Below are 21699 nucleotides of genomic sequence, written 5' to 3'. Positions count from 1 at the left end.
GTCAGTTGGGTGCTCTCACCCGGAACCGCGCGCGGGGTCGCAGGAAGAGGCGGGGTTGGCCGGGAAACTTAAAAGGGAGCACAGGATTCGCGCCTCCTTGGAGTTCTGCGGGGGCTGCTTGGACCTTGCTCGGACCTTGCTCTTCCTGGGCTGCGGGACTAGCATGGCAGACGATGCAGGTGCTGCTGAGGCCCAGGGGGACCAATGCACGCCTGCCCAGTCCCTGGGCAGGCTGCTGAAGTTACCACTTCCACCACCTCGGATTCGCATCCGGCCATGGTGGTTTCCTGTGCAGGAACTGAGAGACCCACTGGTGTTTTACCTGGAGGCATGGCTGGCTGACTCGATCTTTGGTGAGCCACCCTAGGTGTGCTGGTGCTGTAACCCCTCCAGTCCGACGATCCAGAGCAACTCTGGACAGTCTCTGCCTGATTTGCAGGCCACATTTGACACCAAGATGCCCACCTTCCTGCGCTTTCCTCTCCTGGCCTTCAAATCTAGCTTCAAAACCCACTGACCGTCGTTCGACCATGTTTCCCCTCAGTCTCTCTTTTCCTGTTTAGGCCCAGACAGAGCCATCATTCCAGAAATAGAGTGGATGAGCCAAGTCCTGCTGACGGTGGACATAGTTAACTCTGGGGACTTAGTTGAAATCACCATCTTCGGACGGCCCCGTGTACAGAATCGGGTGAAGAGCGTGCTCCTGAGCCTGGCAAACTGGCACCGGAAACATCGTGCCCGAGGTGAGCGTCTCTAAAAACCTGCAAGTGGAGGGAGCCACTGGTTAACCACCTGGCGGTACCTGCCTTTCTTCCAGCCTTTATTACCATAGCAAAACCTTTTGCAGTTTCTTAACTCCAGTGTTCTGCATGCATCCAGTTTTCTGGGCATCCCTTTTTATTTTTTTTATTTATTCAACGTTTATTTATTTTTGGGACAGAGAGAGACAGAGCATGAACGGGCGAGGGGCAGAGAGAGAGGGAGACACAGAATCGGAAACAGGCTCCAGGCTCTGAGCCATCAGCCCAGAGCCCGACGCGGGGCTCGAACTCACGGACCGTGAGATCGTGACCTGGCTGAAGTCGGACGCTTAACCGACTGCGCCACCCAGGCGCCCCTCTGGGCATCCCTTTGTGAGAGGAGTGCAAATAGGACCTTGGGAAAGCAAATCTGACACATTCAAGCCCGTCACTGCGCACGCATCCTCAGCTTGGTTTTACCACTGTGTCCAGCTCTCAGGTTCAGAGTCTCCATCTGAGAAGTGATGCTGCTAGCACTTCCCCTCCCCCCCCCCCCCCTCAATGCTGAGTACTTTGGAACAGTGAGCATTTTTCCTTATCCAGCTGAGAAGATGAATCAACTTGAGGAGTTCTTGAAGACCCATGCGTCAGGTCCCCAGACTCCTGAACATCGTATTGTGTAACTATTTTCAGGAGGATTGTGAGAACAGTCCTGCTTCTGCTGCTAAAGTTCAAGAGAAGCAAGTATGCGTAAATCTCTGCATTCTTTTTTTCCTGTGTCTTGATGGGTAGTGCTCTGATTATTATGATGCAAAAGTGAGTTTGTAGTGCCATTCTAGTAAAGAACTGAATTTCCTTTTTGTCCAATGCTATAAAGAACTTTGCTGACTTAAAATTAAGCAAATACATAAAAGATTGTTCATTCATGTCTTGATGTGAGAGGTGGGTAAAAGGCTGATGGTAGTGGTCTTATTTTTTCCTTTGCTTCTATCATTTGGAATCTCCTAGCCCTTTTATGATTTTATGGCCACAGTCAGGCCCCTAAGCACAGGCCCACGAATTTGCATTTCTAATAAGCTCACAGGTAATACCAATGCTTCTCCTCTAGGGCTCTCACTTTGAATTTGGTGGTTTGGCCCCTGGGTACCACCTACAGTGCATTTTCTTTTTGGAGTGGAGCCTTCCTCCCTGCACATGGTTGGGTGTTCCAACATGAAACCTGAGGTGACTGCTTATTTATTCTGTTGGCATTGTGATTCACCAGAGTACAGCCAGGGTCCTTGGCATCTTGACTATTGGAAGGCATCCTGCCACCAAGCCAGCTGTCTCCTTTCGCTCCGAGGCCTACACAGGTGTTCTGCATGAGCTGGGTTGTTTTTCCATTACCCATTACCATGCTAGGACTAATTTGTGCAAAATAGCCCCCACCTAACACTGCCTCCACTTTCAGGAAGCAGGCTTCTTAGGGGAAAGGTTATGGAGAGCTCTGTGGCTTCAGAGTGGAATTGATTCAACTCCTGCAATTTCTTTACCCCTTATCAGTAATGGATTCTAGCTGTTTGCAAGGGTTGTAAACACACACATACACAAGTCTTTTAAAATGTGCTGCTTTGGGGAGGGGGTTTCCTGGTGGCTCAATCAGTTAGGCATCTGACTTCTGCTCAGGTCATGATCTCACAGTTTGTGAGTTCCAGCCCTGCATCCAGCTTTCTGCAGTCAGGGCAGAGCCTGCTTGGGATCCTGTCTCCCTCGGTCTCTGTCCCTTCCCAACTCATGTGTGTCCTCATGCATGCTCTCTATCTCAAAAATAAGTAAACATTAAAAAACTTTAAATGTGCTGCTTTGATTACAGGTGATATCGAACGTTTTTCTAATTCACATTTTTGTAAAATGCTTTTACATTTCTTATTCCTATATTCCTTCTTTCAACTCTGAAGATAGGAATTTTTATTATCTGTATGAGCTTTTGTAACAAATAATGGCCCATTATAACCAATATTTTCCACTCCTTTGCTTCTCAAATTTTTTGTATACGAAAAAATTCCATTTTCTGTAGTTAAACTAATTATTTTCTGTCTGATTTCCCCTCATCCTCATCCCAACCCCTTTTAATTAAGCCTAGGTACTCCTGCGTTTATCCTTCTGCAGAAATTTGATGAAAAAAAATTCCAACAGGTTATTTCTACTGGGATATCTACAAAACCATTAAACACTTTTTATAATGTTATTTGGAGGAAGAGGATTATGCTTAAAACATTCTAATTGTCTAAAAATTATCCAGAATTATTAAATGATCCTGTGCATTTTTCATCCTTTACATACATTAACATGTTGAAGCCCTTAACCCCCAGTACTTCAGACTGTGACTGTATTTGGAGACAGGGCCTTTAAGGAGCTAATTAAAGTGAAATGAGGGGGGCGCCTGGGTGGCTCAGTTGGTTAAGTGTCTGACTTCAAAACTCAGGTCATGATCTCATGATTTGTGAGTTTGAACCCTTTATTGGGGTCTGCTCTGACAGCTCAGAGCCTGGAACCTGCTTTGGATTCTTTATCTCCCTTTCTGTCTGCCTCTCCCCCACTTGCGTGCACACTCTCTCTCTAAAAAATAAATAAACATTAGAAAAAACGAAATGAGATCCTATGGGTGGGACCTTAACCAATATGACTGGGGCCTTTATGGGAAGGGGAAATATGCACAGAGATAGGTGGGTGCATGGAGAAAAGACCATGTGAGAAGACAGCAAAATGGCAGCCATCTGCCAGCTGAGGAGAGAAGCCTCAGAAGAAACCAATCCTGCTGACACATTGATTTTGGACTTTCAGCCTCCACATCTTTGAGAAAATATTTAAGCCACCCGGTGTGTTGTCTTGTTATGGCAGCCCTAGCAAACTAATACACATTTAGTATGGTTTTTCTCTGTGTTCCCTTTCACTGTATGCTGATACGGTATTTTTACTACCTTCATAACTTAATAATTAAAAATAATTAAAAATTAAATAATAAAAAGATTGTCATTCTTTTCAGAACTTGGGGGTAATATTAGCTAAGTATTAGAGCTTGTATCACCTACCAGGCCTTATGCCAAGCACCTAAATATGATGCTTGGAACATGATTAACTTGCTAAGGTCACAGAGCTAGGACATTGGGATGGATGGGTGAGATTTGAACCAAAACATTGATTCCAGGATCCAAACTCTTTATACTGTCCCACGTGCTTTCATTTTTCCTCCACACCTGAATTTAGACTCATCTCATAGTTTTTATTTCTTTTTAAGAGCAATTAGAATAAACCTCTTAATTGTAAAGAATCAGGGACAACATGGTTTTTCGTTTTCTTTTTTCTTAAGTTTATTTTTTGAGAGAGAGCTAGAGAGGGAAAGAGAGGATCCCAAGCAGGCTCTGCACGGTCAGCATGGAGCCCAACGTGGGGCTCGAACTCATGAACCGTGAGAGCATGATCTGAGCTGAAACCAAGAGTTAGACACTTAACTGACTGAACCACCTAGGTGCCCCATATTGACTTTTTAAAGTTTATTTATTTATTTTGAGAGAGTGTGTGAGGGAAAGGGGCAGAGACTTAATCCCAAACAGGGTCCACACTGTCAGCATGAGAGCCTGACACAGGGCTCCATCCCAACGAACTGTGAGATCATGACCTGAGCTGAAATCAAAAGTTGGATGCTTAACTGACTGAGCTACCCAGGCACCCCTTGTTTGTCCCAGTCTTAGTGATGTTAAAAAAAAACAAAAACAACCTTGTTTTGGGACATCTGGATGGCTCAGTCGGTTGAGCAGCAGACTTCAGCTCAGGTCATGATCTCATGGTTTGTGAATCCGAGCCCCACATCGGGCTCACTGCTGTCGGTGCAGAGCCTGCTTCGGATCCTGTGTCTCCCTCTCTCTTTGCCTCTCCCCCACTCATGCTCTCTCAAAAATAAATAAAAAGGCCTTATTTTGATCAAAAGTGTGAAACTGAGAGATTCTGATGTGCTAAGTAGTACCAACCTGGCTTAACTAAAATGAAGCTGTGGGAAGACCTTGAGATAGGCTACATGTGTGGTCTACAGCTAACCTCAGAAGTTAGTTCTACAGATTCTATGAACCATGAACTTTTTTCTTTGATGCCTCTAATCAGCCTATTCAAAAATTGTCCAGACTGACCTTTTTACTAGCTGTCAATACTTTTACCTGAAAAAATATACAAACATGTCATCGTTTCCAGACTTTTGCAGTTTTGCCTTTGTTCCTTCACAATCTTTTCATTGACTGCCATGGGTCTCAGTTCCCAGAGTTTCCCATCTAACTCACCATCTTCTTTTAGTTGGTAAAACATACTCTGTAATGCATATATAATGTATTTGTAGTTTAAAGAATGAAATGAGCACTCCAGTGTACCCTAATAGAACCCAATATTTTTAGAAGGCATCTGTATACACCTTTTCTCTCAACCAATTTTCTGTTTTTAAATAAGTTCCTTTATCTGGAAAACAAATGACCAAGAGTGCCAATAGAACAGTGAGAGGCTTGTCCTGTTAAATATTAAAACATTCTATAAAGCTACATAGTTAGAACCATGGGATAGGTATTGAAAAAAATAGAGAAGTGACACACGTGGACATAAGTACAAGTGAAACTGTTGAAAGTGATTTTCCGTAAGAGAATAGGTTGAAAAGGGCAGATAGAGAGCTCTGGAGACCTTCAGCTGGGTGAAAACTCAGGTGGCACTGCTTCATGCCCTACTTTAAGAGTCTAATAGGGCTTTTAAAAAAAATTTTTTTTAATGTTTATTTTTGAGAGAGACAGAATGTGAGCAGGGTAAGGGTAGAGAGAGAGACAGAATCTGAAGCAGGTTCCAGGCTCCGAGCTGCCAACACAGAGCCCAACATGGGGCTCGAATTCACAAATCCTGAGATCATGACCTGAGCCAAAGTCAGAAGTCTGATGCTTGACTGACAGAACCACCCAGGAGCCCCTAATAGTTTGTTTGTTTGTTTTTTTAATTGAACATTTGTCCTTTATTTACTCTGATATTCCCCTTCTGGATTAAAAAGATATATCAAGTCTTCATTCTACTCTGAGGTGGCCTCAATTGAAATTTTGAGCCTGGATTGTTTTTGAGTCTTAAATGTTTGAAGTTCACTCCACCCAGGCTTTGCTTCTTCTAAAAACAGTTAATAATCCATTAAAATTCAGCTTTGCATTTTATTTCCCTTATTAAAATAAGTGCTAATTTAAAATTGGAGTGGTCATCCATTAGTGGTGGCCAAAGAGTGTATGATAGATATACCACTCCCTTGGTTTTTAAAGTTAGGTTTCCTTGAAATTTTTAAATGAAAATTTTCACAATCAAGATGAATGTATGTTTTATTTATCCAAGCACCCAGCTGTTCACAGTTTGCTTCCTTCTGCTAGCTAGACACTGGCTCCCAGCTGCTAGGAGTAGAGCAGAAAGCGAAACTGATAGAGGTGCTGATTATCACTACAAAGGCAATCATATTACAATATGTAAATATCTGAAATTAACCTGTACACCTTACATTTACACAATGTTACAGGTCAGGTATATTTCAATCAAAAAAAAAAAAAAAAAAAAGCGCCTGGGTGGCTCAGTTGGTTAAGCCTCCGACTTCAGCTCAGGTCACGATCTCTGGGTTTGTGGGTTCCAGCCCTGCGGGCCCTGTGCTGGAAGCTCAGAGCCTGGATCCTGTTTCAGATTCTCTCTCTCTGCCCCACCCCGCTCATGCTGCCTCTCTTTAAGAAATAATAAACACTAAAAAAAGTTTTTAAAAAGTGACAAAGAAGGCTAGCCATCATCCCCCGCCAGTGCACTTTCGCTGCTGCGATTAGTAAGGGAGGAGTCTCCAGGACTGCTAGTGTCTCACTTGCGATAAAACTCACCGAAGTTCGGGTGACCTGACCCAAACTCGAGGACCAGGGCAGTCCTGGCTCTTTCTCCCAGTTTTCTCCTTCCTCGCCATCAGGTGGCCGGGCTAGAAGTCACTCGCGGCTTCCAGCGCCACGATATGCCCAGCCAGGAGGACAGTATTGGAACCAAGTTTTTTCATCCCAATCACCTAGAGTAGAAACACCACAGGCTTTAACTTTTCCAAGGAAGACGGACTCGATGGGCGGGAGAAGCCTCTTCACAGGTAAAACCAGATGTTTGCGATTAAAGAACACAAGACGTCTCACCTGCCTCTGGGTAGAGAGCAGCCTAGGGCACATACTGGCTGCTGGAAGAATGGCCTCTCCTTCCCCTTTTATCTGATAATTAACAGACACTAGGGAAATTCAATTCTTTATTAGGATTCTTTAGATCAGTGTTTGTAAACATTTAACATGGGGGCAGGGACCAAGAACTACCCACACCATTCTTTCCCCAGCTTCTGCAGCAAGAATCAGGACTTAGGTGAACAGAGCTCCAGTAAGATCTTCCACTTCAACCTTGCCAGGCTTCTGCTTCCGGGCCCGAAGTTCCTTCATAACCTGGTAACCGGGCCCTAGGTAGCATCCAGGGAGCGCTGGGTTGCCGCCTCGCCGACCGCGCCGGGGTCCTGCTGGGTCGCCGCCTCCCGGACAGCGCTGGGGTCCTGCTGGGTCGCCGCCTCGCGGACAGCGCCGGGGTCCTGCTGGGTCGCCGCCTCCCGGACAGCGCCGGGGGAACGCTGGGTCGCCGCCTCCCGGACAGCGCCGGGGGAACGCTGGGTCGCCGCCTCCCGGACAGCGCTGGGGTCCTGCTGGGTCGCCGCCTCGCGGACAGCGCCGGGGTCCTGCTGGGTCGCCGCCTCCCGGACAGCGCCGGGGGAACGCTGGGTCGCCGCCTCCCGGACAGCGCCGGGGGAACGCTGGGTCGCCACCTCGCGGACAGCGCCGGGGTCCTGCTGGGTCGCCGCCTCGCGGACAGCGCCGGGGGAACGCTGGGTCGCCGCCTCCCGGACAGCGCCGGGGTCCTGCTGGGTCGCCGCCTCGCGGACAGCGCCGGGGGAACGCTGGGTCGCCGCCTCGCGGACAGCGCCGGGGGAACGCTGGGTCGCCGCCTCCCGGACAGCGCCGGGGGAACGCTGGGTCGCCGCCTCCCGGACAGCGCTGGGGTCCTGCTGGGTCGCCGCCTCGCGGACAGCGCCGGGGTCCTGCTGGGTCGCCGCCTCCCGGACAGCGCCGGGGGAACGCTGGGTCGCCGCCTCGCGGACAGCGCCGGGGTCCTGCTGGGTCGCCGCCTCCCGGACAGCGCTGGGGTCCTGCTGGGTCGCCGCCTCGCGGACAGCCTTCGGAGAGCTCTGGGTTGCCACCTCCTGGGCAGCATTGGGGTCCTGCTGGGTCGCCGCCTCCCGGACAGCCTTCGGAGAGCTCTGGGTCGCCACCTCTCGGGCAGCGTCGGGGGATCTCTGGGTCGCCGCCTCCTGAACAGACTTCGGAGAGCTCTGGCTCGCCACCTGCGGAGCTGCGTCGTCGGACCGCTGGGTCGCCGCCTCCCGGACAGACTTTGGAGAGCTCTGGGTCCCCGCCTCCGGGACAGCGTCGGGGGACCGCTGCGTCCCTACATCCTGGGCAGGGGCCTTCTCTGAGCCTGGAAGAACAGTGTGGAGACCTTACCTGTGTCCCCTACTTTCTCCACAAGAAGATTTATCCAAATGGGCTGGGGGATTAGGGTCTGGAACCTGAGAGTGCAGGATTAATTTGACCTTCTATATTCCTTGCAAGAAGGAAACCCTCTCCTGGACTGAGAGGATGAGACCGCTGCCCGGTGATCTCCGGGAAGCATCAAGATCTCTACCAAGGAACCCATGGCCTACCTAGGGTACCCCTCACTATTCCCGGTTTCATACTTTGTGCCCGGAGTTGGCGATGATAGTCAGCCAAATTCATGATCATCTTGGATACATCTTTCTGGTAATAGGGCCGACCAAATATCAAGATCTCAGCCTCGCCCTCGGGGTCCCAATGATTAACGTGAAGCAGGGTCTGTGACACACACTCGACGTGTGGTATGTGCTCTCCTCCCCGACCTGTGCAGGAAGCAAAGAGGCTGTGAGGGGCGGGATTTGGGAGGGGAAGGCGGCGGGAGAAGGTAGCGCTGGTTTGGGGCTAGGACCACTGGAGAGGCTGGCCCTGGAACGCGGCCAGCCTGGGGGGCGGGGTGGATAGGAGTGTCGGGGGTGGAAAGACCGCATTGGCCACCGCTCTCAGACCCACTCACCGAAAATCGCCTCCACCAGCCACGCCTCGAGGTGAACAGCCTTCGGACTCTTCAGATACTCGGAGTGGAACCAATAGGGTCGCTTGGTGAGGTTACCGAGCACCTCGAATAGCGTCCCTTCTCTCTGTTCCAGCTGTACGAGCGTCGGAAACCGCTTAGGAGTGGCCATGCTGCAGTAGGCCTTGCTGCTAGCGGCCGTGAAGCTGCAAACCAAGAAGGCCAAGGTTAGTATCAGTTGCGGCAGTTGTGGCTTGGCCAGGGCCTTATTTCAAGGGCTTTTGGTAAGCCCCTCCCCATCCGCCTCCCAAACTCCGCAGCCTGGGCTTCTTCCCGAGATTGCAGGAGTGCACTGGGTAGAGCACCTGGGCGCTGTAGGAGGGGCCACTGGTCTGGACCCGCCCAATTCCCCAGGCCCTGGGAGCCAGAGGTGGAGCTTCTTCTGGGAAGCAGGTCTCGGGGAGATGAGGACGGCCCGGGGAGATGAGGACGGCCCGGTAGAGGCATGGGAAGATCCAACATCTGGACAATACCTTTCAGAGAAGCGAACTGATATTTGCGCAGCCACAGGTGCTTTTCAGACGGTTCAAATGGGACCAGCATTCCTGAGGGGTTGGAATGACTTTTTCATGGAAAACCTAATGAAATGCATTAAAGAAGTAAAAATTCAAGGATTAAAAAAGGTGTTCAAGGGCTAAAGTAAGTCCCACTTTATCTTGAACCCTGAATACTGAGTTCCCTCCTCAGAGACCGTCACATTTCCAGCTTCTTCCTTGACTTGTCAGAGACAGCTGAGCACATCCAGAGCAAATTCTCTAAGTAACATGTTATTTCTATGTCTTGGTTTTGTTTGTTTGTTTTGTTTTGTCCAGTTTAAAGCATTACCCATGAACTGCTACTCAGGAAGATAAAGTTATATAACTTTAGTAGTTGGGGTGTCATGCCCAGGCCCAGAGGTGAGAGATCCTCTGAACTCAGGTTCAAACTTGTATCCTCTGTGGGAGTTCTGTAGGCCAAAGAAGTGCATGAGAAATTTGTAGGTGTCTGACAGGATCAAAAGTCTTGAGACCTAAGCAGAATGTGAATTAAGAGCCAAAGAAGGGCAAAATCTATTCAAAGAATCACAGAATGGATTGGCAGAACGATTGGGTAGACAGAACAATTGAGTCTATAACTGACACCCAAGGATCTGGGCTCCATAACTATCCCCTCTGGAGGTTACGGACTCACTAACATAGCAACTATAAATTGAATTTTAATGTCCCATCAGTACTGCCAAAAAGAATCCAATCTGAGAAGTATTTCCATGAAAATCTCTAGTCTGAAATCTCTTTCTTACAGCAAATGATATACGATAATATATTGTTTCTTAGTAGGTGTAAGAGGATACTTAGAGTTCTACGCATGTTATTGTCATTATGTACGGGTAGAGATCTTTTACTTCATTGAAGTTTTAGAATTAGGAATGGAAATATTTAAGAGAATTAAAATTAGAGTATTAATATTTAAAAGTGATCTGTCATTTATATGAAATCCTAGAATACGTGGACTAATCTATAGAAAGCATGGAGTATTCTCATGGATAGAAAGCATGGATTGAAAGCATGGAGTACTTGCCCAGGGAGGGGAATGCAGGGAGGAAAGGATTGGAAGGAGGCATTTGGAAACTCTCGGGGATGATGGAAATGTGCATTATCTTGATTACAGTGATGGCTTCACTGGATATGGTTTATATGTCAAAACTGGTTAATTGTACACATTTTAATATAAGCAGTTTATTGTGCTTTATTCTTCAAAGTGGTTTAAAAAGAAAGGAATCCTATACATGGTATTTTATATTGCTGTAATATTTTAGATAATTTATTATATTAGAAAAACAGTTTTGTAACTCCAATTTAAAATATATAAATAAAAAAGTAAAAAATAAAATATATAGTTAAGTCTTGGATTTAGATATATGACTTTAAGATGAAATCTTAGTTTATATTCAGTGTTGGATCACTGAGAAGAACTTCAGTTTCAATCTATTCATACGTTTTATTTATTTTATTTACAAGAATTATTTAGTAATTGAGAAGTTCTTGTTATTTGAGGCTATTAAAGTACTTTGCAAAGCTCTTTGCCATGTATGAGAATGGGTTTTGTTTTTGTTTTTGTTTTTGTTTTGTTTTGTTTCTGAGATTGTTTAGTTAATCAAATTTGTCAAGGAGACCTTATGTCATTCATAGCCCATTAAACATAACTTTTAAAACTTTCTAGACTTATGAATAGGATAGTGAGTTTTGAAAGAAAAACTTGAAAGCTTAAGGAAGGACTAAAGTTTTGATTTTTACAATTTGAAAATATATTTCTTTTTTTTAAATTTTTTTTAAATGTTTTTATTTATTTTTGAGACAGAGAGAGACAGAGCATGAATGGGGGAGGGTCAGAGAGAGAGGGAGACACAGAATCTGAAACAGGCTCCAGGCTCTGAGCTGTCAGCACAGAGCCCGACGCGGGGCACGAACTCATGGACCGCGAGATCATGACCTGAGCTGAAGTCGGACGTCTAACCAACTGAGCCATCCAGGTGCCCCGAAAATATATTTCTTTTAATGTTTATTCATTTTGAAAGAGAGAGTGCACGTGTGAGCAGGGGAGAGAGAGAATCCCAAGCAGTCTCCTGCACTGTCAGCACAGAGCCCACTCAGGGTAGATCTAACAAATTGTGAGGCTATGACCTGAGCAGAAACAAAGAGTCAGCCGCCCAACCAACCGAGTTACCCAGGCGCCCCTGGTTTTTACAGTTTTAGGAAATATTAATTTTCAAAGAAATCTCTAAACACTCTTTTATATGCACATAAATCACCCCCAAGGTTCCAAAAAAGAAAAAATACACCGTCTTTCACCCTCCTCTCCCAGCTTACCTATATTTATCAGACCTGGTACCCCCTGCCCCACTTCAGTAATATGATTTTGTTAGAGCAGTGTTCAAGTTTATACTATTATGACCTTGTAAATAATATTCATAAACTGCAATATGATTTCTTGGGTAAAGTTTTATTTTTCTTGATGTTATTAATTGCTTTTTTGTTCAAATGCTTCTTTTTCTTTTTTTTTTTTTTTAACGTTTTTTATTTTATTTTTGGGACAGAGAGAGACAGAGCATGAACGGGGGAGGGGCAGAGAGAGAGGGAGACACAGAATCGGAAACAGGCTCCAGGCTCCGAGCCATCAGCCCAGAGCCCGACGCGGGGCTCGAACTCACGGACCGCGAGATCGTGACCTGGCTGAAGTCGGACGCTTAACCGACTGCGCCACCCAGGCGCCCCTTCTTTTTCTTTTTAAAATGCTTACTTTTCTGGGCACCTGGGTGGCTCAGTCAGTTAAGTGTCCAACTTCAGTTCAGATCATGGTCTCTTGGTTCATGTGTTCAAAGTTCCTTCTCTCTTGGTTCATGTGTTTGAGCTTCCTTCCAGGAAGGAAGCACTGTCAGTGTGGAGCCTGCTTGGGGGGTCTCCCTCCTTCCCTCTCTCTCTTTCTGCCTTTCCCCCACTTGCTCTCTCTCTCTCTCTCTCTCTCAAAATAAATAAATAAACTTTTAAAAAATGCTTATATTTCTATGTGTTCCTCCTTTATCTCCAAACTGCCCAACTATGTAAATTTCTCCTGTCCTTTCAAGCCCAGCAGGCACTTTATCATTTCATCTTGACAGTATTGCTCCTTCAGTCTTAACTGTTCTAATCTAAGTTAGTTGCTTTCCAGGCCCATCATCCTGTAGTTTACCACAGCCTTTTTCTGGTGTTGGGTCCTGGGCTCTCTGGATCCCATGACTTCCTTTCTTTGTGCATGTGCCTGTTTGGTTTTGTTGTTGTTGTTTGTTTGTCTAGTAGATTTTATAGTAGTATCAATAGCATTCAGGCAAAAATTATTAAATTTATATATAATCATCTTCAAGAGGATCCTTGTGGTTTCTACTATACTTATGCTTCCCACTTTGTTTCTGATCAGCTTCTAAGAAGTTGAGACTGAGCTAGCTGAATTCCAGGAAGGCAGCAGAAAATTAAAGGCAGAGTTGTGAGCACAATTAGTTCAGGCTAAACAAAGAAATAGAGACTTGCAAGCTGATAACAAGACTGAAACATGCAGTGGAAGCATTAAAGGCAATTGTGGCAATAGATGCTGATGCCTAATGTGCTAGGTTTAGTAAGATGAGAAATATATTTTTTCAGGTGGAACTTAAGAGCAGTAGGCAACAAAAAAAATAAAAGCAAGTTTCAAGAGAATTTTTGAAATAAAATGTTCTCTTCTACTGAACCATGTAAAGGTGGCTTAGAGTTAAGAAGTTCACTCAGAAATTTCATAGCTGTCAGCTTTCTAGCCTAATGTTCCTAGCTATAATATTGTAGTTCCTATAATTTTCAAAGACTGTCAGATAGATTGGTTCATTCTACAGTACTTTAAAATTATATATATGACATATGCAGTTATTTCATTATCGTTCATTGTCCCTTCAGTTTTGGAGTCTAATTTGGGTTAACAATTAGCTTTAAAAAGGAGTTTTCAGTAGTACAAAGATTAACCCTTTTTGTTGCTCTTTACTACCTGCCTTAGCCAAATGCTTGGGGGTGTTTTTGCATCTGGGGAGTGAATGGGTTTGGGGAACGTGGTGGGAGAGTTCAGGTAAGGGATAAGGAATTTGGACTCTTAGTGGTGGTTTACACTGGGCTTAACCTGGGCTACATTCACCCTGAGAACCAGAGATTCTCTCACCAAGTTCATAATATTTGAGGCAAAGTTTTCCTTATTTGACTTCTCTTCAGAGAGAGACTTCCTTTCATTTTGATGGAGTAAATCCTCTATTATTTTCTGAGGAAATGCATATTTTGAGGCCTTGCATGTTGGAATATATTTTTATTCTATCCAGATAGTTATTTGGACATTTGGCCTTAAATTTTTTCCTTTTTCAGAGAGAGAGAGGGAGAGAGAGTGCACACATGTGTGTAAGCAGGGAAGGAGCAGAAAGAGAAAGAGAGAGAATCTGAAGCAGGCTTTGTGCTGACAACATGGCTCAAACTCACAAACCGCAAGATCATGACCTGAACTGAAATCAAGAGTTCCACACCCAACAGGCTGAGTCACCCAACTGTCCCTGGCCTTAGAATTCTTGACTGAAATAATTTTCCCCTCAAAATTTCATGCTTTACTTTATTGTCCTCTAGCTTCCACTGATGCTTTTGACAAGTTTAGGCCATTCTGATCTTAATCTTTGGGAAATGATCTTCAATTATTTCACTAAACATTTTTTTTTCCTTTGGGGCACCTGGGTGGCCTCAGTTGGTTAAGCATCTGACTTCCACTCACAGTTCATGAGTTTGAGCCCCATTGGGCTCTCTGCTGTCAGCCCAGAGCTGGCTTCAGATCCTCTGTCACCCTTTTTCTCTGCCTCTCTCCCACTTGTGTTCTCTCTCTCTTAAATAAATAAACTTAAAACACACACACACACACACACACACACACACACATTTTTCCCCCTTGTGTTTCCTGTCTCTTTCTCTTGTTATTCAAAAGTTGGCCTTCTGGACCAGTGTTCTTCTTTTTCTTTTATTTTTCATTTGCCCTATGCTGTTTTTGTTTGTCTGGTAATCACTAAAGTTTGGAACTAAAAAACTAATTAGAAGCTCTGAGCATGTAGGGTTGTCTACACCCAACATTCACTGAGGGAGATATGTGTAGAATTTTTTTGTGGGAATCCCAGTGCAGTCTCATGAGATGTTTCAGTGTTCTCTCCACTGGCCACCCCTTATGTGAGTTCTGCATACTTTAGAAGCAACACACACTTTTTAAAATTTAGTTTCCTTTTTTCTTTGAATTCATTGTCTTAGTTTAGATAGAAAAATTGTCATTTCAACCGTGTACTGAAATCTTAATGTAAGTGAATGCTTGAAGCTAGTCAAAATGGTACCAATATAAAAATGGAGCCAGTAGTCCATGAGCTTGAAATCCATGAGTGATGATTTTTTAAATAAATAATAACAGCTATGTGGGAGTGGTATTGGGGTGGGGGAAGGATGTCCTCTGTATTAGAGGATGGCGATGATGATGAGGATGAAATAATGATAGTAGCTGTGTGTGAATGAATTAAGGAAGCACTAATCACACACTATGTGACCTAATCTGTGGAACAATTTTGAGAGTAGTAGTGATTATTATTCCTGAATCTGAGGCTCGCAGAAATAACAGTGAATGAAAATCGGATCTCATATCTTGGTGTATTTTGTCTTTTCCCCTCCCTGAGGAACAGTTTGAATCTTTATTCCTTTTGGTATTTATTCTGAGACCAAGGACTTGCTTAACCTGGTGATTTGTCTTCAATCCCCTGAAGGTGCTTTTTCCACAATCCAGGTGATTCTAAGGCACAAGAAAGTTGAGAATCACTATATGAGATCACTCTGGATTTTCCAATTTCCAGGGCTGATCATGTAGCTTTAATACATCTCTTCTGTTCACAGATACTACTTTGATTCTGCATTTGTTCCTTGTTAATTTCAGAATGTCTTAAAACCATATGTGATATTTGAGTATGGACATATAAGAAAAAATATATACTTCTGCTTCATTACCTTGACTTTAAAAGACTGTTATTTTTTCTGTAATCAAAATAGATGCTTCTACTATAGAAATAAATTTTCTATACTACCTAAAACAACTATAACAAAAAAGAGTATTTCTAGTTACATCTTTTGTTCTAAGTCTTTCTACTCCTGCTTTGTATCTCTTATGGTCTAGATTAAAAAACACTGAACTCCACTGTAAAGAAAGCTTTATCATCTTCTGCACATCCCACTTTAAATAATACAAGTCGTGGGGTGCCTGGGTGGCTAGGTCAGTTGATTGTCCAACTCTTGATTTTAGCTCAGGTCATGATCCCAGAGTTTTGGAATCAAGCATCTCTTTGGGCTCCACGCTGAGTGTACAGCCTGCTTAAGATTCTCCCTCTCTTTCTCTCTCTCTCTCCCTCTCTAAAATTAAATAAACAAGTGAATGAATAAGTAAATAAACAAATAAATGAATAATTCATGTTGTAATTATCAACATGGATGCGTCTGGCTCCAGTGTCCTTATACTGTGTTATAGGCCTGAAAAGTAAATAATTAAAATTATTTCTTCTAACAGTAAAAGGAGCCACCAGCTGCTCTGGAATGCTATTTCCAGGAAGACTCTGACCTCAGCTTTTTGGAAGATCTCTGTCACCCTCCCACCTCTTGCATTACTCCCATCCTACCTTCTTTAGTCAAGAAAGTATTTACTTTTATAGCTAGTAACAGGTGTTGAGGGGTAGTGAGTGTTTAGATGATGGAAAGGCCTACCCTAATAACACACTCAGATGGTTTTGAAGTTTTCAACCAGAATTAAACCTGAGTGGATTAAAATATCCAATTATTTGCTACTTAATAGAGATGCTCAATGCAAAAGGATGTAAACATTCTCCAACAGAAGAAAAGCAAATGAATTAGACAATAAGAAAAAAACCTGAAGTTATAATGTTTAATATCTAGTAAACTTTAGGGGCGCCTGGGTGGCTTAGTCAGTTGAGCATCCGACTTCGGTTCAGGTCATGATCTCACGGTCTGTGAGTTCGAGCCCCGCATCGGGCTTTGTACTGACGGCTCGGAGCCTGGGGCCTGCTTCAGATTCTGTGTCCCTCCCCTCTCTCTCTGCCCCATCTCTGCTTGTGCTCTGTCTCTGTCTTTCAAAAATGAATAAACATTAAAAAAATAATTAAAAAATATGTAGTTGACTTTACTGTGAATGGCATTAAGCAGGAAATGATCTTTATGTAAGAACATATTGTTAATCATTTTGTACCACAGTGTTCTCTTTAAGTCTCTTAACTATCCACCTTTCACTACCAATAGAACACAATGGTATATGGCAGCTAAAAAGGGGTCCCAAGATTGAGACTGAAATTCAGACAGATATTGAAATTTTAAAATTCTTTTTTTTATTAGTTTTCTTTATTTTTGAGAGGCAGAGAGAAACAGAGCATGAGTGGGGGAGGGGCAGAGAGAGAGGGAGACACAGAATCCAAAGCAGGCTCCAGGCTCTGAGCTGTCAGAACAGAGCCTGATGCGGGGCCCCAACTCACGGACCGTGAGATCATGACCTGAGCTGAAGTCGGATGCTCAACTGACTAAGCCACCCAGGCGCCCCAGAAATTTTAAAATTCTGATTCCATTCCTTTAATTAAACTTTTTTTATTTTGGGATAATTGTAGATTCACATGCAGTTGAAATAAAAAATACAGAGAGAAAAAAAATACAGAGAGCTCCCATGTACCCTTACTCAGTTTCCTCCTATGGTAATATCTTGCAAACCTTTAGTACAATATCACAACCAGGACATCAACATTGGTGTAGTCAAGACACAGAACATTTCCTTCACAAGAATCCCCCATCTTGCTCTTTGATAGCCACACCCACGTCCTTTCAGTCCCTACCCCCTCATTAATTTCTGGCAACCACTTACATGTATCTGTTCTTCATTTCAATAATTTTGTCATTTCAAAAATGTTATGTAAATGGAATTATATAGTATGTAAACTTTTGGGATTGGCCTTCCCCCCCCCCCCCCCAATTCAGCATTATCCTATGGAGATTCATCCAGGTTGTTTCTTTCTTCTTCTTCTTTTTTTTTTTTAATGTTTATTTATTTTTTTGAGAGAGAGAGGGAGGGAGAAAGCAGGAGAGGGGCAGAGAGAAAGGGAGAGAGAGAATCCTAAGCAGGCTCAATGTTCAGCATGGAGCTCCACCTGGGGCTGGTCATTCTTTCCACACACACCCCCCCACCTCCAGATTGTTTTAACTATTCTGGTTCCTTTGCCTTTTCGTATAAATTTCGTTATTTTTTTAATTTAATTTTTTATTTTAGAGAGCAAGAGCTATCAGGGGAGAGGGGCAGAGAGAGAGAGAGAGAGAGAGAGAGAATCTAAGCAGGCACCATGCTCAGCACAGAGCCCAATGTAGGCCTTGATCCTATGACCCTGGGATCATGACCTGAGCCAAAATCAAGAGTCAGATGCTCAACGGACAGAGCCACTAAGGCACCCCCATCCAGGCTGTTTCTGTTAACACTTTGTTTCTTTTTATTGTTGAGTACTATTCTATGGTAAAGTATATCACAGTTTATTTAACTACTCACTTGTTGAAGGACATATGTGTTGTTTCCAGCTTTTGGCTATTACAAATAAGGCTGCTCTGAAAATTCGTGTGAGGGTCTTTGTGTGGACATATGTTTTCATTTTTCTTGGGTGAATACCTTGGAGAGTAATTGCTGGGTCCTATGGTAACTCTGTTTAATTGTTTGGGGAACTGTCAGATTCTCTTCAGAGTTCCCATCAGCGATGTACAACTGATCTAGTTTTTCTGAAGCTTCACTTTAGGGTTGTCCCTATTTTTAATTTTAGTCATTCTAATAGTTGTGTATGGTATCTCATTTAGGTTTTTTTTTTTTTTAATGTTTATTTATTTTTGAGAGAGAGAGAGAGAGACAGAGTGAGCGCTGGGGAGGGTCAGAGAGAGAGGGAGACACAGAATCCGAAGCCGGCTCCAGGCTCTGAGCTATCAGCACAGAGCCTGACACGGGGCTCAAACCCACAAACTGTGAGATCATGATCTGAGCCAAAGTCAGATGCCCAACTGACTGAGCCACCCAGGTGCCCCATCTTATTTAGATTTTAATTTACATTTCCCTAATAGCAAATGATAATGAAAATCTTTTCATGTACTTACTAGGCATCTCTATATCCCATTAAGTGAAATGTCTTTATGTTTTTTATTTTCTACTTGTATTAGTTTTTACTCTTGAGTTTTGGGAGTTCTTTATGTGTTCTTTTTTTAATGTTTATTCATTTATTTTTATTTTTTTTTATTTTATTATTATTATTTTTTTTTATATATGAAATTTATTGTCAAATTGGTTTCCATACAACACCCAGTGCTCATCCCAAAACGTGCCCTCCTCAGTACCCATCACCCACCCTCTCCTCCCTCCCACCCCCCATCAACCCTTAGTTTGTTCTCAGTTCTCAACAGTCTCTTATGCTTTGGCTCTCTCCCACTCTAACCTCTTTTTTTTTTTTTTTTTTGTTCCCCTCCCCCATGGGTTTCTCTTAAGTTTCTCAGGATCCACATAAGAGTGAAACAATATGGTATCTGTCTTTCTCTGTATGGCTTATTTCACTTAGCATCACACTCTCCAGTTCCATCCACGTTGCTACAAAAGGCCATATTTCATTTTTTCTCATTGCCACGTAGTACTCCATTGTGTATATAAACCACAATTTCTTTATCCATTCATCAGTTGATGGACATTTAGGCTCTTTCCATAATTTGGCTATTGTTGAGAGTGCTGCTATGAACATTGGAGTACAAGTGCCCCTATGCATCAGTACTCCTGTGTCCCTTGGATAAATTCCTAGCAGTGCTATTGCTGGGTCATAGGGTAGGTCTATTTTTAATTTTCTGAGGAACCTCCACACTGCTTTCCAGAGCGGCTGCACCAATTTGCATTCCCACCAACAGTGCAAGAGGGTTCCCGTTTCTCCACATCCTCTCCAGCATCTATAGTCTCCTGATTTGTTCATTTTGGCCACTCTGACTGGCGTGAGGTGATATCTGAGTGTGGTTTTGATTTGTATTTCCCTGATAAGGAGCGACGCTGGACATCTTTTCATGTGCCTGTTGGCCATCCGGATGTCTTCTTTAGAGAAGTGTCTATTCATGTTTTCTGCCCATTTCTTCACTGGGTTATTTGCTTTTCGGGTGTGGAGTTTGGTGAGCTCTTTATAGATTTTGGATACTAGCCCTTTGTCCGATATGTCATTTGCAAATATCTTTTCCCATTCCGTTGGTTGCCTTTTAGTTTTGTTGGTTGTTTCCTTTGCTGTGCAGAAGCTTTTGATCTTCATAAGGTCCCAGTAATTCACTTTTGCTTTTAATTCCCTTGCCTTTGGGGATGTGTCGAGTAAGAGATTGCTACGGCTGAGGTCAGAGAGGTCTTTTCCTGCTTTCTCCTCTAAGGTTTGGATGGTTTCCTGTCTCACATTCAGGTCCTTTATCCATTTGGAGTTTATTTTTGTGAATGGTGTGAGAAAGTGGTCTAGTTTCAACCTTCTGCATGTTGCTGTCCAGTTCTCCCAGCACCATTTGTTAAAGAGACTGTCTTTTTTCCATTGGATGTTCTTTCCTGCTTTGTCAAAGATGAGTTGGCCATACGTTTGTGGGTCTAGTTCTGGGGTTTCTATTCTATTCCATTGGTCTATGTGTCTGTTTTTCTGCCAATACCATGCTGTCTTGATGATGACAGCTTTGTAGTAGAGGCTAAAGTCTGGGATTGTGATGCCTCCTGCTTTGGTCTTCTTCTTCAAAATTACTTTGGCTATTCGGGGCCTTTTGTGGTTCCATACGAATTTTAGGATTGCTTGTTCTAGTTTCGAGATAATGTTTATTCATTTAAAAAAATTTTAATATTTTTATATATTTTTGAGAGAGAGAGCAAGAGTTGGGGAGGGTCAGAGAGAGAGGGAGACACAGAATCCAAAGCAGGCTCCAGGCCCCTCAAAAATAAAAAAAGATTACAAAGAAAATTAAAAAAAAAAAAAAGAGAGAGGGGTGCCTGGATGGCTCAGTCAGTTAAGCATCCGACTTCAGCTCAGGTCATGATCTCACCATTCGTGAGTTCGAGCCTCACATCCTGCTTTGTGCTGTCAGCTCAGAGCCTGGAACCTGCTTTGGATTCTGTGTCTCCCTCTCTCTCTGTTCTTCCCCCATTCATACTTTGTCTCTCCCAAAGCAGGCTTCAGGCTCCCGAGCTGTCAGAACAGAGCCCGAGGTGGGGCTGGAACTCATGAACCTTGAGATCATGACCTGAGTTGAAGTTAGAAGCTTAACTAACTGATCCACTCATTCTTTGTGAGATATGTGTTTTCCAAATGTTTTCTCCCAGTTATAGTTTGTCTTTTCATCTTCTTCTTCTTTCTTTTTTAAAGTCTATTTATTTATTTTTGAGAAAGACAGAGACAATGTGAGTGGGGGAGGGGCAGAGAGAGAATCCCAAGCAGGCTCCATGCTGTCAGCACAGAGCCTGACTGGGGCTCGAACCACAAACCTGTGATCTTGACCTGAGCTGAAACCAAAAGTCTCATGCTCAACTGACTGAGCCACCTAGGAATCCCGCCTTTTCATCTTAACAGGTTCTTAACAAAAGTTTTTACTTTAGATGAGATCCATTGATCAATGTTTTCTTTTATGGATCAAGCTTTTGGTGACAAACCCAAGGACTCTTAGATTAGCCTAGTTTCTGAAAGATTACTCCTATATTTTTCCCTAAAGTCTTTATGTCCATATATTTTACATTTAATCTGCCCATACCACGCAGTCTTGATTACTATAGCTATAAAATGATAGTTAAATTTAGGCAGATTAATCATACTTTTTTTTTTTAATTGTTTTAGCTATTCTGGTTCCTTAGCCTTTTCGTATAAATTTTATTATTTTTTATTTAATTTAATTTCTTATTTTAGAGAGAAAGCAAGAATGGGCAGGGGAGAGGGGCAGAGGGAGAATCTTAGACAGGCCCCACCTTCTGCGCAGAGCCCAATGTGGGCTTGATCCCACGACCCTGGGATATGACCTGAGTGGAAACCAAGAGTTAGAGTCAACCAACTAAGCCACACTTTCATATAAATTTTAACTGTTTATTTATTTATTTAGAGAGTGTGCAT

At 43.6% G+C, this 21699-nt stretch overlaps 2 protein-coding genes across 2 annotated transcripts; one reads left to right on the top strand and one right to left on the bottom strand.

Moving 5' to 3' along the window:
* Window positions 1–77: 77 nt before the first annotated feature.
* On the top strand, window positions 78–3690 carry OOEP (oocyte expressed protein). Its single transcript, XM_025925856.2, has 3 exons — window positions 78–353; window positions 564–743; window positions 1344–3690. Exons 1-3 carry the CDS (start codon window positions 164–166, stop codon window positions 1421–1423), a joined length of 450 nt encoding a protein of 149 aa, XP_025781641.1. The 5' UTR covers window positions 78–163; the 3' UTR covers window positions 1424–3690.
* Window positions 3691–7028: 3338 nt separating this feature from the next.
* Window positions 7029–9108, bottom strand: KHDC3L (KH domain containing 3 like, subcortical maternal complex member). Its single transcript, XM_086705944.1, has 3 exons — window positions 8940–9108; window positions 8545–8748; window positions 7029–8309 (listed from the first exon to the last, which is right to left on the bottom strand). Exons 1-3 carry the CDS (start codon window positions 9106–9108, stop codon window positions 7243–7245), a joined length of 1440 nt encoding a protein of 479 aa, XP_086562070.1. The 3' UTR covers window positions 7029–7242.
* Between the last annotated feature and the right edge of the window lie 12591 nt (window positions 9109–21699).

The sequence above is a fragment of the Puma concolor genome, chromosome B2 (genome assembly GCF_028749965.1).
Source record: "Puma concolor isolate L17-30 chromosome B2, mPumCon1.1.hap2, whole genome shotgun sequence".
Taxonomy (NCBI): Eukaryota; Metazoa; Chordata; class Mammalia; order Carnivora; family Felidae; genus Puma; species Puma concolor.
This window is presented reverse-complemented; position numbering and strand designations above follow the sequence as displayed.

What these genes read in the sequence shown, in the direction of transcription:
- KHDC3L (XM_086705944.1), bottom strand. Translation starts at nt 9,108, where the DNA reads ATGGCCACTCCTAAGCGGTTTCCGACGCTCGTACAGCTGGAACAGAGA. An exon ending in GCTGGTGGAGGCGATTTTCG is followed by an intron (nt 8,749 to 8,939) that starts GTGAGTGGGTCT and finishes CTTCCTGCACAG; the next exon opens with GTCGGGGAGGAGAGCACATA. An exon ending in GAAACCGGGAATAGTGAGGG is followed by an intron (nt 8,310 to 8,544) that starts GTACCCTAGGTA and finishes CTGTTCTTCCAG; the next exon opens with GCTCAGAGAAGGCCCCTGCC.
- OOEP (XM_025925856.2), top strand. Translation starts at nt 164, where the DNA reads ATGGCAGACGATGCAGGTGCTGCTGAGGCCCAGGGGGACCAATGCACG. An exon ending in GCTGGCTGACTCGATCTTTG is followed by an intron (nt 354 to 563) that starts GTGAGCCACCCT and finishes TTTCCTGTTTAG; the next exon opens with GCCCAGACAGAGCCATCATT. An exon ending in CCGGAAACATCGTGCCCGAG is followed by an intron (nt 744 to 1,343) that starts GTGAGCGTCTCT and finishes TTCCTTATCCAG; the next exon opens with CTGAGAAGATGAATCAACTT.